Source organism: Perissodus microlepis, chromosome 7, assembly GCF_051167445.1.
Source record: "Perissodus microlepis isolate ML-2025 ecotype Zambia chromosome 7, ASM5116744v1, whole genome shotgun sequence".
Lineage (NCBI taxonomy): Eukaryota > Metazoa > Chordata > Actinopteri > Cichliformes > Cichlidae > Perissodus > Perissodus microlepis.
The window spans coordinates 55088805-55104577 of NC_140467.1; the positions used below are offsets into that span (position 1 = coordinate 55088805).

Here is a 15773-nt window from a genome sequence, read left to right on the forward strand (position 1 = left end):
TGACTGCTTGAAGTTTTCTTTCAAAATCTTCACTTTAGCAACAGGCCCAAATATCAGATTCTCATGCCAAACTCCCAAATTTTCTAAAATAGCTGGTTTACAAGTTACTTATAATCCTATGGAGTATTAGATTGACCCACTCAAGATCCTTACCCTCCATGAACTTTAGAGTTTAAATAAACCATACTTTTAACCTAAAAGCATTTTCAGATCAAAATTAACAACTACTAAGGACTTCGATTCGAGGTCTAAAAGGTTAGAAACCTCAGTTTTAGCCTCTGGGCTTCTGAGTCAAATACACAGAGAAAAGAGAGAAGTCACAGAGACAGACCAAATTATTGCCAAGTAACAAAGTACTAGAATTTCACTCAGTGAAACTAAAGTTTTCTAAACTTTACCAACGTTCCTTTGTTTTAGGCGTCATTTTGCAAACATCAGCATGCTAATGCTCATCGAATTACACGTAAACAACTTTGCAAACTTAAGCCCCAAGAAGCACAACAGAGACACTGTTTGACAAAAAAATGTATTCCAACATGTGTAATTATACAGAGCAAATGCACTGTGTATACAGTTAATTATTCAATGGATCAAATAAAACAGATATTGCTAATGAGATATAATAGACTGGTGTATGAGTGTAATAACATTTGCAACTCAAACGCATTCAGGTGTGTTCCAACGGCTATGACTGGCTCGCTTTGCCTTTTCTGTTTTTCCCTCCAGTGTACTGGAAACTCTTCAGTGGGTTCTTCCCCTGGATGTTCTTCTACCAAAACCAAAAGGGAACACATTATCTCAGAACAATGGGGTGATTTCATCAAACTAACTGGACATTTTTGTTTTAATATACATTTTATATTGTGAGCTTTGTAAAAGGCATAAAATGGCATCTCACTAATATCAATATAAATAAAATTGATAAAACATACCATCTAAGAGTGATGCTCGAAACTAGTTCATGCATTTATTACATCTAGGCTAGACAGATTGTGTCTTTTATCCTGCCAGCTGCAGTAGATGTCTGCCCCTCCCTGTTTCTGTTAGAGGTTTTTTCCTATTAAAAGGAAGCTCCTTCTTCCCAATGTTACCAAGTGTTTGCACACGGGGTCGTTCGACTGTTGGGGTTTTCTTCTGTACTATCATAGGGTGTTTGCCTTACAATATAAAATGCCTTGAAGCAACTGTTCTCATTTGGTACATTATAAGTAAAAGTGAACTGAAATTTAGAAGTAAGAAAATAGTACAAACGCTCACAACTCAAATTGCCTGATTTTGTTTAACTAAAATCTAATAGATATACAGTTTGTTTTCACAGTGAAACAGAAAATACATGACAAAAAATATGACAAGAAGGTGAAACTATTACACAGATCTGTAGCGTATCAAAGATCTGGTGTCCCTTCCAACCAAATCTCACCTTAAAACTGCTCTTGATGACTCCTCCTGGTCTCTGTATCTCTTTTCTCCGCCTTCTTCTGCTTGTCAGTGGATGTACCACGCCCTTCAGTGCCTCAGGAACTGCAGGAAAGTGAAATGAAAATGAAATAAAATTGCATACTCAAATATACATTGATACATTGTAATTAGATCTTCCAGCAAATTGATGCATCCTTATAAAATAAATTAATCCATTAAACATACTTGGGAGTAGAAAGCCACCATGTTTGCCCTGCCATCTTGAACACAGTGGCTGAGAAGGTCATTGCCATTTTGTGTTAACTGCGTTTTGTGTATGTGGACAGAGAAGGATCCACATGTGCAGTACACCAAAGGCAGAAGAGAAGAAACTTGTAGGCATTTGCGTGCCACTGAGACAAATTTTATTTTTGTCTGTGGACTTTCACACTCAACGTATGAAGGATCATTCTTATATTTTTTTCATTTGAGAAGCTGTCTCCACCAAAGAAGCAAAAATGCAAAGGGAAGAGACAACACAACAGGCATCATTATAAGACGGCATCTTTTCACCTCATTCCTCATCTGAAGTCTTTAGTCAGGCCTCTAACATACAAAAACATATGTAAACATTCTTATTTATTCCTGATATTGTCGCAAATGCTTATGGTCAAGCAAATTAGACATGTGACCATCCCACCTCCGGACAGCTAACAACAAGCCAGTTAACAACAGCTGATTATATGCTAGCAATATACCAGCTAATGTTAGGTTCCAGTTTCCTAAAAAAATGTACTTTCTGCTCTGATGAATAGTTTGCTCATTCACATTATATATGTCTACTTCAAAGAAAGTTTTACAAACAATGACTAACAGCAGGACAAACAGAAGCACTTACTGACAGAAAAGTTTAGATCTCTTCAGCAACTCAGTATCATTGTCATCAGACTGACTCGTGGACTTGTATCGAATTCTTTCAGCGTAAATAGATGTGACCACATTGACAGCTGATTGACAATTTTTTGTCCTACAGCAACCATTATGGCTAATCCTAGCCACAAATTGAACTGAATTGGGAGGCGTAAGAATACAGAACTCGACTTGACTGAAATTTGCAATCTAGTGATGAAATTTTACACACTGTAACTTAAGCTCTGTAAGTTCTGAAAATATGCTACTGTAACTTAACTCCAACTTTCAGTTATCTCGCCCAATTACATTTTTCACAATAAAAAAAAAAAGACGTTCTGTTAATGTTAATTTCCTTCAATAAAAAATGAACTAACAGAATTTTAGAAGAAATTATCAAAATTTGAGCTAACACTATGTAAACATAATTGTCCTATTTGATGTGCCCATGGGTAATAGTTTCTTTCAGTATTGTATTTAAAGTCAAACTTTCAACAAAAAAATAAATTATTTCACACAAATCACTCCTTACTAGCCAAGACCTACATGGCATCATGGAAGTAGAAGATCAATATTTTTTAGCATGAACAATATACATTATAAACAGGAAAAATATCTTAATGGAAAATTTTGGTTAGGGTGATATTCATATATAATCAGACACTTACTGAGATACTCAGGCACATTCTTAAGGTGAGGTTTGACAACAGCAGGATGGAGGTCTTTGTCATGCCGGAGTAGCTGCAGATCTCTGGGGTTGTCCTCAAAGTATGTCTGAGTGAGAGCACAAGCATGCAATCAAAACGTGTTCAAACACTTCTGCCTTCCTCTGTCTTTAGAAAGAAAAAAAAATCATCTCTCACCTTAAGTTTTTCTGAATTGAGCAGCTCCTGTTTGATCTCTTTTAGTCTGGCCTCCTTCACTGCCTGCTTTGTCACTGAGCGCATTGCGTCCTAAAGAAAAACTAAAAATAATCAATTCCCCTTACATTACACTTAAAAAAAAAAAAAAAAAAAAAAAAAAAGGACTAGGACTTGGCGATAAAACGATAAAAACGGTTATCTTTCCTCGTCTTTCCATCAAAAGAAATATGAGAACATAAAGTAGGACTTGAAATTTGACAGACAACACAAAAGGCACAATGAGAATAGCACTGGACCAAATCAATCATGTGCTCGAAAACTCAGCTGATGGCATTACTACACAAGTCAACTCAACAGACACAGTCCAAAGGTCAAATGATGAGGACAGCGTTGAAAAGAAACAACCATGCTGGAAATCACCATCTTTATTTCTAGCATTTTTCTACCCGTCTCCCTCCCACTCACACACCTGCCTTCTGTCATGTTTCTACTGACTTTTGTTCTTCTTCTCTGTATACTTCACTCACTTAACATCACAGTGTCATCTGCAAACATAGGGACTCCTGCCAACCTCATCTGTTAACCGAGATTCACAAATACACAGTGCAACTGCCTCTGGCTTCTCTGACCTACTCCATCAACACTCTCAAAGCAAACATTGTATCTGTAGTGCTCTTTCTCAGCATGAAGCAATACTGCTGCTCACTAACTGTCACCTCTCTTAGCCTAACTTCAACAACGGTTCCCATACCTTCGTGATATGTCTCATCCCTACCAGTACACTTTTTCTCTATTCTTTAGCCTCACTCTCTTACTCCCCAAGACTGTTTTAAAACAGTTTGGTCAGAAGGTCCACTGCTGTCTCTCCCACACATCTCCCTCCTTCAACTGAGCCAAAAATCTTTCCGCTCTTCATCCTCTGCCTCCTTCTCCTGCCTTTCCTTCGCTCTTGTTGCCTCCTAACATGTCTTCCCCCTTTCCCATTTCTTTTTTCAGCCAACACTAACACCCTGTTGGCCCAGAGAGGTGGTCATTGTTGAGTCAAAACCTGACCAATCGGTAGGGAAATCTTTTTTTTAATGATCAGTATGTTTGATTTGTCCAAGGGCGACGGGACTGGCACAGAGTATACTGGCTTGTGCTGATATGAAAAAATGATTATAAGTTTGTTTGTTTTTTCCATTTGTTGTTCAGCCATAGACTCAACTAATGCCAACAATCAGCAAATGTGGGGGAATTTACCATTTTTGGAATTAAATTGAGCTTCCAAAAGGAGGAGAAGGATACTCACCCGGCATCTGTACCTGAAGCCTTCAATCTGCTCCATTTTAAATTCATAAGGTTTGAGGGGAGAATTGGTCTCATCTAAACACAAACAGAATAAAAACAACATAGAAAATTATCTCACTCCATTTAAATATCATGCTACACTCTAAAAGTATCCTGATTTCATTTTGTACATTTGTCTTCCCTTTACTTGTTGGTAGACAGCAGAATCCATACTTCCACCAGGTTTCCAACAAAGAAGCAGCAAAGCAGCCCCACACAATCACACTACCAAGCACTTTAGATTTTTGGTATGAAATGCTATTTTATTTTTATGCCTGATGTAATGAGACTCAAACCTTCCAACAAGTTCAACTTTTGTCTCGTCAATCCACAGAACATTTTCCCATGAGCCTTGCAGATCAAGATATATTGAGCCATTGATAGCCCATCATTTTTGGCAGGCCATCCATTTGGAAGGTTCACTACAGTTTCAGATGTTCTCCTTTTGTGGATAATGGCTCTCCCCATGGTTCACTGGAGTTCCAAAGCTTGAGAAAGGTTTTGGAACTATTTCCAAATTAGACAAATGTCACTGACTTTGTTTTTTATCTGTTCTTGAGTTTCTTCAGATCGCAGCATGATGTGTTCCTCTTTGAGGTCTTTCAGCCTATTTCACTTTATCCAACTGGTTCTATTTAAAGGATTTCTGTCTGGAAGTAATCAGCCATGAGGTGAGTGTGGCTAGTGAATTTGAACTCAGCATTCCAAAGAAAAAAAAAGTCACAGCTAATTCCTGATTCAACAAAAGGGGATTTCCACATTGGTAGGTTTGGATGAAAAACAAAACATTTAAAAAATGGAGTTTGTGTTTAGTCTGGTTATCAATTTCTTTGATAATGTGAAACAAGCAAGTGTGACAAATATGCAAAAAGATATAGGGTGCAAGTACTTGTTCACAGCACTGTATACTACTCCCTGAGGTTCAATATTTTAGCACTGAGGCACATCAAACTCTGATGCAGCTGTAGAAGGTGAAGCTGACTAACTAGAGAAACGCTCTACCATTTCACTTATTCAGCAAAAAACTAGATGTGGGCCTTTTCCGCATGTGAAGTGAACATAGCCTAACTGTGTTTAAAGTAAAATGAAAAACAACATGCTACAGTCACCAACACAGAAACAGTCCCCTAAAAGCTCATAATGATAATGCTGATATTAATTCAAGTGGATCTCTATGCAACTCCATTTTTACTTAATTTTCACATTAAAAAGGTGTAGGCCTAAAAATAGATCAAAACATATCTTCATTACCCCCAGTGAGAGCTTCTTCCACCTCTGACAGCAAACCAAGCTCGGTATGAGATACAAATGACAGAGCGGTGCCCGGGTTGTCTGCTCTTGCCGTTCTGCAAGAATAAAAGTGGCCATCAGAGTTTGATTTTTAGTAAAGATTATCATGTCATTTTTTTTTTTTTAAAGAAACTGTACATACCTTCCAACTCGATGAATATACGATTCCGCAGTTTTTGGGAAATCAAAGTTAATTACATTGGCAACATTTTGGAAGTCCACACCTCTTGACACTCCATACTCTTTATCTTTAGCTCTAAAGAGACAACAAAACAGTCAATACAGTGTCCAAATGCAATTTTTAATAGGCTGGTTCTATCATCCAATATCTGACGACATGGGTTACGCCACATAATGTGGGTTTTTCAATGTGCCTGCAAACACAGCTTGTTTAGAAGGTTTAAATGTATTTATTGAAATGGTAAAATCTCAACTTCAGCAGTCCAACTGAACATCAAACTCTTTTTCCACTGATAAAGACCAACAACCTGAAAGCTTCCATTTATCCATCCATCCTCTCCCGCTAACCCTTATCAGGGTCGTGGAGAGACTGGAGCCTTTTGTTTGACTACATTACTGTCTGTAAAATTGTAAGTCCTAAATTATCACCTTTAAAGTGTTTGCACTCATAACATCATGTACAGTAAGACAGGCATGGAGAACAGTGGCAAGGCAGCCCAGGCGGAGAAATTTTGCTTTTAGACTTTGTGACTCATTTAATTTCTATATCTGACGGGAAAAAAAGAACTATCCAATCAGATAGGTATTTGTGGTGAATGAAATACAGTTACAGTTTCAAGCAGTTTTAAGCACCACATCCAAAATTCAAGCACTTTTCAAACCACGAAAGGGCAATGTTAAAATTTAAGCAATTTCTAGGATTTCAAGCACCCGTACGAACCCTGGGCACCATTTCTGGTAACCAGCACCAAAAAACTTCACTGTTGTCTATACTTAAGAATATAAACTGTAGTTTTACACTGTTGAGAAAGTCCAACTGGTTACTGAAAAATCACATAAAATGTATTCTACTAACATTAATCTACTAACGTTAATCAATAGCCTGACTTACTTTCCTCCCTTCTTTTGGGTCTTTTTCTTCTCTTTCCCTGCAGTCGTCTGTGGTGCAGCAGCTGTATCAGTCAGACTCTGCTCATCTGAGGCGATGATGTAGTCATAAAACCCCTGATTAAACTGGGCAATGATGTGACACCTGCAACAGAGTGATACAAAACACAAACACAGAGAGAAGAGAAAGGAATCAATAATGCACCATACATACTGGAGGACTGCCTGCTACAGCATACTTTTACTATTGTGGGTGTCATGTGCCGGGTCCAAATTAACAAGACACTTAAAAAAAACAAGCAAATAAACAAAAATCTTAAAACAGATGCATTAATAGTTCAAAACTATGATACTTATATTTGTGGACAGACTGTTCTGTGTAACACTACACAAGCCTCTCTAATAGTGCCTTGAAATGTGATCCTTTGTTGTTACTTTGCTGTCTAGAGTGATTATTGATTAGTTTTTGTTCTTTAAGTCATCCAGCTATTTATCAACAGAGGTTCCAACCCTAACCCACAGGTACATTTACCTTAATTTCACCAACTTAGACTGCAGTAGTAGCCTTTCTTCAAAAGATGCAGGGCATTTTACAATGTGGCAAGTTCAAAACTGGATTTGTGCTGCTACACAGAGCTCCCCAAGGCTATGGTCCAGAACAAAGACCATCAGCTGCAGTCTAAGCTAGTGGAGCTGGAGCAGCTATTGGCCGCAAAGTGCAATATTTGCAGGACTCCTTTTACTGTGCTCACAGATACTCGCATGCTTATTGAGCCCAATTCTTTTAATTTTTTTACACAATCTTGGGATCTAAAGTCTGATCTTCAAAGCGCATGTTTCATGTAGGCTCTGATGTTAATCATTTAAAGAAATATTACAGAATCATCTGCACTGTCACATTGCGTATAAAATCAATGAAATTGACTGTCCCTCTTCACAGGAGTCATTGACCAATAAAGTTTACTGCAACAGTCTGGCCTTTTTAACACTTATGTTCATCAGTCCAACATCAGGAGAAAACTCAATAATTACACTGTATATAGCCCAATGTTGTGCTCTGAATAAGGTGACTGTACACCTTCATATTTCCACACAGAACCAAGTTGAAAAAAAAAAAACATGTATATAACACTGTCCTGTGAATTCTCCTCTCACCTGGACTGGACCGGCAGTTCAGAATTGAGGACGCAGGCAGGAATGCCAAACTGTTCGAGAAACAGTTTGAGTCTATAGCATCTGTCCACAGTTCCCACAAACAATAGCGTCTTCCCCTTAACCAGGCACAGCTTGAGCAGTGTGTACACAAGTAGAAACTTGTCCTCCTCCTCACATTTGATACTGTACTGCTGCAGCTGGCTGCTGTCTGGGAGCTGGGATCCTTGAAGCTTCAGTATCACCTAACAAAACACCATATCCAAAATGGATGTGTGGGTCAAGACAAAACCAGAAACATCAACACATCCTGCATATCACCTCTGACTGCAGCTTAAACTTCACTCTTATTCTTCACTAAGGTTTTCGCAAGAGAATAAAGTTATGTTTTTTTGTACTCATTTACTTTGCGCAAGTCTTTAACTGCACAATGCAGAAGAGAACACTGATAATGATAATACAACAATGATCAATTCACACTGTGTGAAATTAACTCTTGGTCTCAGTCTGTACAGTATTAATTAGAAACATAGCAGGCTAAGAGTGTTTTCACAACTATAGTTCTTTTACTCTGGTCCGAATCAGGTGGCTAGTTGCTAACTTGTACTGACCTTCGCTTCTATGATACCCTGCCACATCTCAGGTGGGAAGGTGTGTATCTTAAACTTACTAGTATTTGGGTTGAATCACGTTCACACCATAAATTTGTTAGAAACAAATTTATGGTATGAACGGTATGGTTGTTTTGTTTTGTTCTCAACCTAAGTGCAATTACTGTGTTCTGTTAAATTTATATAGTGGCCATTTGCTGTTACTGGTTGGGGGTTAAGGGAAGAAAAAATATAATAATAATACATCTAATAATAAATACTGAATAAATATATTCAGTAAGTGGGAGTCTCTGGGAGAAAATGCTGTGTTGATACCTGAGGCTGAAGGAGAAAGGCAGGGCTGATTTGACTTGACAGGAAGGCAACAGTAACTCAAATGTTATTAATAATGTATCTAAACATTCAATTGTATAGAAAACAATAAACCTTTGATCAAGTGAGTGTTAAGGGGACATTACAGGATTGTGCAGCAACAGCTCCTTGAGGCTCTGGACATCCTCATTAAATGTAGCAGACATCAGGAAAGACTGGTAGATATTTGGTAAATGGCTGTTTAAAAAAAAAGAAAAGAAAGAAAGATAAAAAAACAGTTAAATTTGACATTAAGGCTACAATAACTAACCTAAACCCAACTGAAGCCAAACTAAATGTAAACACAGGCAACTTGTGGCTGCAGGGAAGAAAAGTATGTTTGGTGGTCTTTGAAAAAGACTGATGCTCCAATCTAAAACAGATTTTTGCTTCATTTCTTTTTTTAACAAGTTTGAGATTTTAAGAACAAGAACAGAAGAAAACTATGATGTGAAAAAAGAGACTTCTTTCTTCTTTGCCTCTTACATTTAAATTAGTTTGGAAAATGAATGAGTTGAAAACATTATTAGCTCGTGTCATATTCATAAGAAGGCTATAACCTATAACACTATTACACATATAGGTTTCATGCAACTTTCACCTAAAAAGGCTGGGAATCTCTCATTTAAATCCTGGACGTTAAAAACAAACAAAAACACCACCTTTCCAATGCAAATTTTAAAACAAACAGCAGCAGGAGACGCTTGCATGAAGCGAGTTCCCTCTGGTGAAAATCTGTACACTCTCACCACAACAAGTTCTTCAGGTCAGACTCAAAGCCAAAAGAGAAGATTAGGTCGGCTTCGTCTACCACCAGCATCTCAAGAGAAGAACGCAGGACCAGGTTCTGTGCGTTGAGATGGGCAAGCACACGGGATGGTGTCCCCACAACTACATCCGGCTTCTCCATTAAAATGGGCCTGTCCACACATAAAAGTGATAATTTAAAATACATCTCCTCGTTTGACAACACAAACTTTTTTTATTAATCTATGAAGCCCACAATTACACTTTGCGGATTTAATATTATATAACTGCAATACTGTGGAAAAATGCAGGCACTTGAAGTCTTTAGATTCTTATCACACAATCAGGGACTTTTGAGCTTGCTAAATGCACAACAGAACAATAAACCCAAGCAAAGCAAAAAACAGGAAGGGGTAAGAGCAATTAAAATCAAAAGAACAAGGAGGACTGTTCACTAGCAAAATGATTGCAGATTTACAAAAAAAAAAAAATTAATTAATTAATAAAATACTAAAAAAATGACTGTACCATGAAATCAAATACACACATTACAGTACCATTGTACCATGATAGATCAAATTCTACTTTACTGTATTCATAATTCCATCAGTATTGACATGATCCCAAACACCACTGGCTGAAATGCAGCTCTAAAGCATGGCGAGGCCTCCACAGTGTCTTAGAGATTACTGTAGCCACACACAGCTGTACCCATCTTCTGACGTGTTCCATACATGTTGGCACTAATCAGAACCAAAGTGAGAACAAAAGTAACCTGATGACAGCAATATTGAGGTCACTGTGTTTTTTTCTGTGGACTACTCTTTCCGTGAAGTTAAACGATAAATAAAAACTATTCAGACCACGTGGACCAGTGTCTCCCACACAGACTTTATTTGAACAGACCACTTCAGCTTTCTGACTGAAAGAAATGTGCTGACCTCTGTGTTGACAGATCAACCTTGCTAGAGATGTCGGCCACTCGGACGTCCCTGGAGCAGTACGCAGTTAACTGTCTCATCATAATCTGAACTTGGTGACCCAGTTCTTTGGTTGGCACCACAATCAGAGCCCTCACATCTTGCTCACGCACAGTCTAACAGGAGAAACAACAAACAGAATAAACAACTCTGGAGTAAAACAAATTATCTGGAGAACAGAAAACATCATCCTAAGCAATGGGAACACCATTTTGTTTTTTACATTTTATACACTAAACAATAAAAAACAAAATCTGGAGAGTCACATTCTCTAAGCTGCAGAGATCATCTAAGATGAAAGTAATATCAACCTACAGTGTGTAAACTCAGCATTTGAATCTGCTTCCAAAAAGGTTATTGCTGTTTCTCACCTGTTTGGAAGCCAGGATGCGCTGTATGACAGGTATACCATATGAGGCAGTCTTCCCAGACCCAGTCCGGGCTCGAGCCAGAAGGTCCTTTCCATCTAAAGCCAAAGGGATTACCTTTTCTTGGATCAGAGTGGGCTTTGACCATCCCAGATCTGCGACTGCCTGAGTCAAGAATAAAAAACAAAAAAACCCAGAGGTGAAACAAATTATTATAGTGACACAGACAAATGGCAGACAAATCTCAGTTTAATATTTGGTGCAGAGCATTCCCTAGGTTGACTGCTCTGTGCTGAATGTAAATGGAGCAGTTTTCTCATCTACTTGAGCACTCAGAGTGCTTTATACAACATGTCTCATTTACTCAATCACACAACCACTTTTTCTACACTTAAGTGCTTAACACACACACACACACACACACACAAAAAAAAAAAAAAAACCAAACCCCAAAACAAAACAAAAAAAACCACTGAAAACAGGGAGGTACAGGGCTGGACTGAAAATGAATGAAAAAGCAGCAAGCATGTCCACAAAAACAAACAAACTCTGCAAAAAAAAATTCAACAAAAGGACTGGCAACACAGCAGCAGCAGTGTAACATGGAGCTGGAATTCGTTTACACACACACAGCAAAGAGTCTGAGCCGGCTCCCCCAAATGCAGGGAGCCATTTGGGGGAGCATCTTGGGATAGGCCCACCCTATCCCAAGATGCTTTGCATATTGGTGAAGAAATCTTTTGAACAAAAATGACGGACAGTCGAAGTGAAGTGGTCCAGGAATAAACTTGTTACATATAAAATTTGTACATCTGCCCAACCTTATTTATTTTATCTTGTGTGTATGTGTTTGGTTTTTTTTGTTCTTCATTTTGTCATTGTTCTACTATGTGTTTTACTCTATTGTTTAGTGTCCTTGAGTGTCTTGAAAGGTGCTTTTAAATAAAAGTTATTATTATTATTTCTGTAGGATTTTATGTCCCATTTCACCTTTCTTAGTTTTTCCTTTTGATTAAAATATATAAAATATGTCCATGCGATTCGAAGTCAAAATTGTGTTTTCATTTTGCAAGTTAACAAAAATAGCAACATTTTATAAAATATCTGTTAACTGCCATGGTTGACGTGTCCAAAGTCAAGAGAGACTAAGAAACCCACACTGCAAAGTGAGAGGTGACAGGATAGACACTTTCCACCCTTGATGATAGGCCAAGACAAATTGTGTGTGGAAGATTAGAAGGAAGAGAAGCCAGAAGCAGCCAAGAGCTGGAGAGGAGAACAGGGGGAGAACAGACAGCTGTTCTCTGTAGCTGAGGGAGAACAGCTGTCTATTAATAACAACAACAAGAATAATAATAAACACATTTAATTTGTAGTGCACCTTGCATTTGCAAAACAAAAATTGGAACTAGCCCTTTTTTGTTTTACATTCTAACTGTAAAATTTTATTGCATACATTGAAACACGGATCTATAATTTTTGTAGTAGTTTTGTAGTTTCACTGCTAAAAAAGAAGGACAAATTCAATATGGCGGACGCGCTGACGGGTCGCAGAAACGGGTCAGCCCCTCCCTCAATGTGGCGTCTGTGTATGCATGTTTATGTCGAAATCAATTTATGGGTCAACTGAATGCCCATTTAAGTAAATATCATTAACCGGATTTTGTCATACATGATAAACGGGACACTAGGAAGGTAGTTACAACCAGGAGAAAGTCAAAAACAATGTAGGGTAATCAAACTGTTATTAGCTTTTGATAAAAGTGCGAAACGGCGTCTATACTAGAAAACAGCTGACATGATTTCTATTACTTCTGTAATCCAGCATTTTTCCATGTCTAGTAATTTCACCTACGCACAACTTCATGTTTGCATAAAAACTAAACTCTGCCACCGAGCGAGCAGTTCCGACTCCCGAAGTAACTGTCTGATTTTCAAACTTCTCGGAGGATTTTATTCTCCACCTGAAAATTCACAGTTCCCCCGACAGCCTCGAAGTTTGTTACCTTTAGCAGGCGGTCGTCTAAGCCCATTTCATGGAATTGTAGCCTCTCATGAGCCATCGCTCTTCTCTCACCAAGCTCACACGTGCGTCGCAAGTTTATGACGTCATGTCGCTTTTAAGCACCTCCGAAATAAAAGAAAGAATACTTTGTAGTCAATCTCTGCTTTATATCTAAAAAGTGTAATTTTTAAATATTAAACACAGTTTTCTTGCTTTTAAAAAAGAAACTGAAGCATATTTCAAATACATAACCAAGGTTATATATAATATCTATATCTATATATATCTCTCTCTCTATAGATAGATAGATAGATAGATAGATATTTTTAAAGTGTAGTAACACTAATTGATTATCCCACCATTCCAATTTTTTAAAAATATTTTTCCTTTTTTGCCGTTTTTCCTATTTTCCGTGGACTGCTAGTGTTTTTTCCCCGTTTACCCATGTTTCCACGTTTTCAACATTTCTATTTGTTTTTATGGATACTGTTCTTTGTACAAATTGTACAATTAATTCCTCCTGTGGTCAGTGGCCCCTGTATCATACAACTCCTCTTTGTGAACAATAATCGGGAATTGCTTTGAATTTAAAATAATAAATATGTTATTACCTTATATTTTTAAAAAGTTAGTGAAGTACAATATCATATGTTTATTTAATCGAATAAATAACTTTCTGAAACAATTCTACATTTTTTAATATATTTTATTTGGAGTTTAAACACGTGGGATCAACACTCTAAAAAAACAGTCAGCACACAAGAGCTGAAGAAAAGAGTCCAAGCAGGGTGACGCAGGTGGAGATGAGTATCAGGGTTGATTTGTCAAAGAAGGACAGCAGCAAGAGTGAAAGGACATGGACATGGAAATGTCATCTACTATGATGTGTGGTTTGAAGATGGTGACGCTAACAAAAAGACAAGAGGGCGAGCTACGAAAGCTATGAAAACCTGAAGGATGTTTAGATTTTTTATGTGAGTGAGGAGGGACAGGATTAGAAATCAGTATATCAGAGTGACAGGTTGAGTCGCATGAACATAAAGTTAGGGAAACAAGACTTAGATCGTTTGAGCAAGTGCAAAGGAAAGACAGCTTACTGGACTAAAGATGCTGTGGATGGAGCTGTCAGGCAGGAGGAAAAGAGGAAACCATCATGGATGTCATGAAGGACCTTTAGTTGGTTGGTGTTGCAGAAGACGGTGCTACAGATTGGATGAGATAGGCATATGATCTGAATATATTCATTTTTATGTTAAATTTCAACTCAATATTGTTTATGACCAGTAATACTATTTTCAGGTTTATATACTTTTCTATATACTCTACCGCAAGTTACCATTGTGATGTACCCTCGCAAGCAACCACCTCAATAATGAAAACTAACTTCACCAAGACCAAAATATTGCTTCATAATACAGGCCTCTGATAATGTTATTTATGTTGTCATTGTCTGATGCTGGAAAGAAATCGTACTATTTCACACAATCATTCCAAATAAATTTTCATTTTCCCTATATTTTTTTCCGTAGCAAGCCCAAATTTTGATTTTTTTATGGTTAGATTTTTTTCAGTGGGTCTAACGTTTCTTCATTATATTTTTAAATGATTTATTAAATCAGTTATTATTAAATCAGATTTAAAACTAATTTTATTAATTGTAATTTGTAATTCATAACATATATTATTTTCTGCACATGGGTCTTCCTAAAGAAAAACTAAAAACGTAGTCAGTTTTAAGACAGAATTTTCCATCACTCTTTATACAAGGAGAACAACACCGCACTACTCCAGCGGTGTGATGGAAAGTTCCAGAGCAGATGGACAGATTGTGGTAAGACTGCTATTCATTTTTTCCTACCTTGACATTTTTAATGCTTTACCCCCATTTGACCAGCAGATGGTAGCAAACACCACAATGACTAAAATCCATTAATGATAAATAATACCATTAAAGCCATCATTTCAGTTAGCAATAGCAACATTCGCATAAAAACTGAAAGATCCCTCTTCGATCCCAGGAGTGCTCACAGATCCTTTTGGGGTTGCGTCGGGAAATAAACTACCTTCAATTGCTTCCTTTAGTCACAATGGTGTCAAGAAGTCGGTGTAAAAATCTTCCAAATCAAATATGCAGACTTACTCGATGTGGCGACCCCTTGTGACCAATGTGACTAAAGGAGCAGCTGAAAGTCGCTTATTTCAACACAACCGACTATAAATTGCCACAGAGAAGAACTGGAGAAGCTCTGTGTGCTGTGTAAGCTCACATTATTTTAAATTTCGTTAAATTTCGTTTTAAAACGGGAGCTATGTCCTCGGAGTCACGCACCTCAATGAAGACTTGTTGAGAAGACGGTGAAGATGCCCACTGAATGCAATAGCAGCTGTCTCGTCTACACAGTTATCCTCCCATAACAAATAAATTAGTCAACATGGCCGCAGAGCACCTAGCCCCACATAACTGAGACACGGAATAAAACAACACAGGTAAATACAAATATGGTATTCGCGTTTTAAAAAACACGTAAAATTCATGATCTGCATGCTTTTGTTTGTATCCGCAACTGTAAACTAACATGCTACGAATTATTTACATAAAGCTATAGGTACATTTGTTATTAAAATGTCATATTCAAATAATAAACGTAAGGATTACAACACACAATCAGTTTATATTTAAATTTTATTCGTTTTATTCTGAA

The 15773-nt window shown here is 37.5% G+C and overlaps 1 protein-coding gene across 3 annotated transcripts; it reads right to left on the bottom strand.

Annotated features, from left to right (window-relative positions):
• Positions 1-507: 507 nt before the first annotated feature.
• On the bottom strand, positions 508-15491 carry ddx56 (DEAD (Asp-Glu-Ala-Asp) box helicase 56). Of its 3 annotated transcripts, XM_084936069.1 has the most exons (16): positions 15401-15491; positions 14169-14273; positions 13073-13194; positions 11070-11231; positions 10660-10814; positions 9721-9891; positions 9079-9169; positions 8013-8254; positions 6862-7002; positions 5932-6045; positions 5751-5845; positions 4462-4535; positions 3171-3260; positions 2976-3081; positions 1421-1521; positions 508-769 (listed from the first exon to the last, which is right to left on the bottom strand). In XM_084936069.1, exons 3-16 carry the CDS (start codon positions 13127-13129, stop codon positions 686-688), a joined length of 1683 nt encoding a protein of 560 aa, XP_084792195.1. In that variant the 5' UTR covers positions 13130-13194; positions 14169-14273; positions 15401-15491; the 3' UTR covers positions 508-685. The 3 variants fall into 3 exon arrangements, with proteins under 3 accessions (XP_084792195.1, XP_084792198.1, XP_084792197.1); XM_084936072.1 differs by lacking the exon at positions 13073-13194; XM_084936071.1 differs by lacking the exon at positions 14169-14273 and having other exon boundaries at positions 15401-15486.
• Positions 15492-15773: the final 282 nt, after the last annotated feature.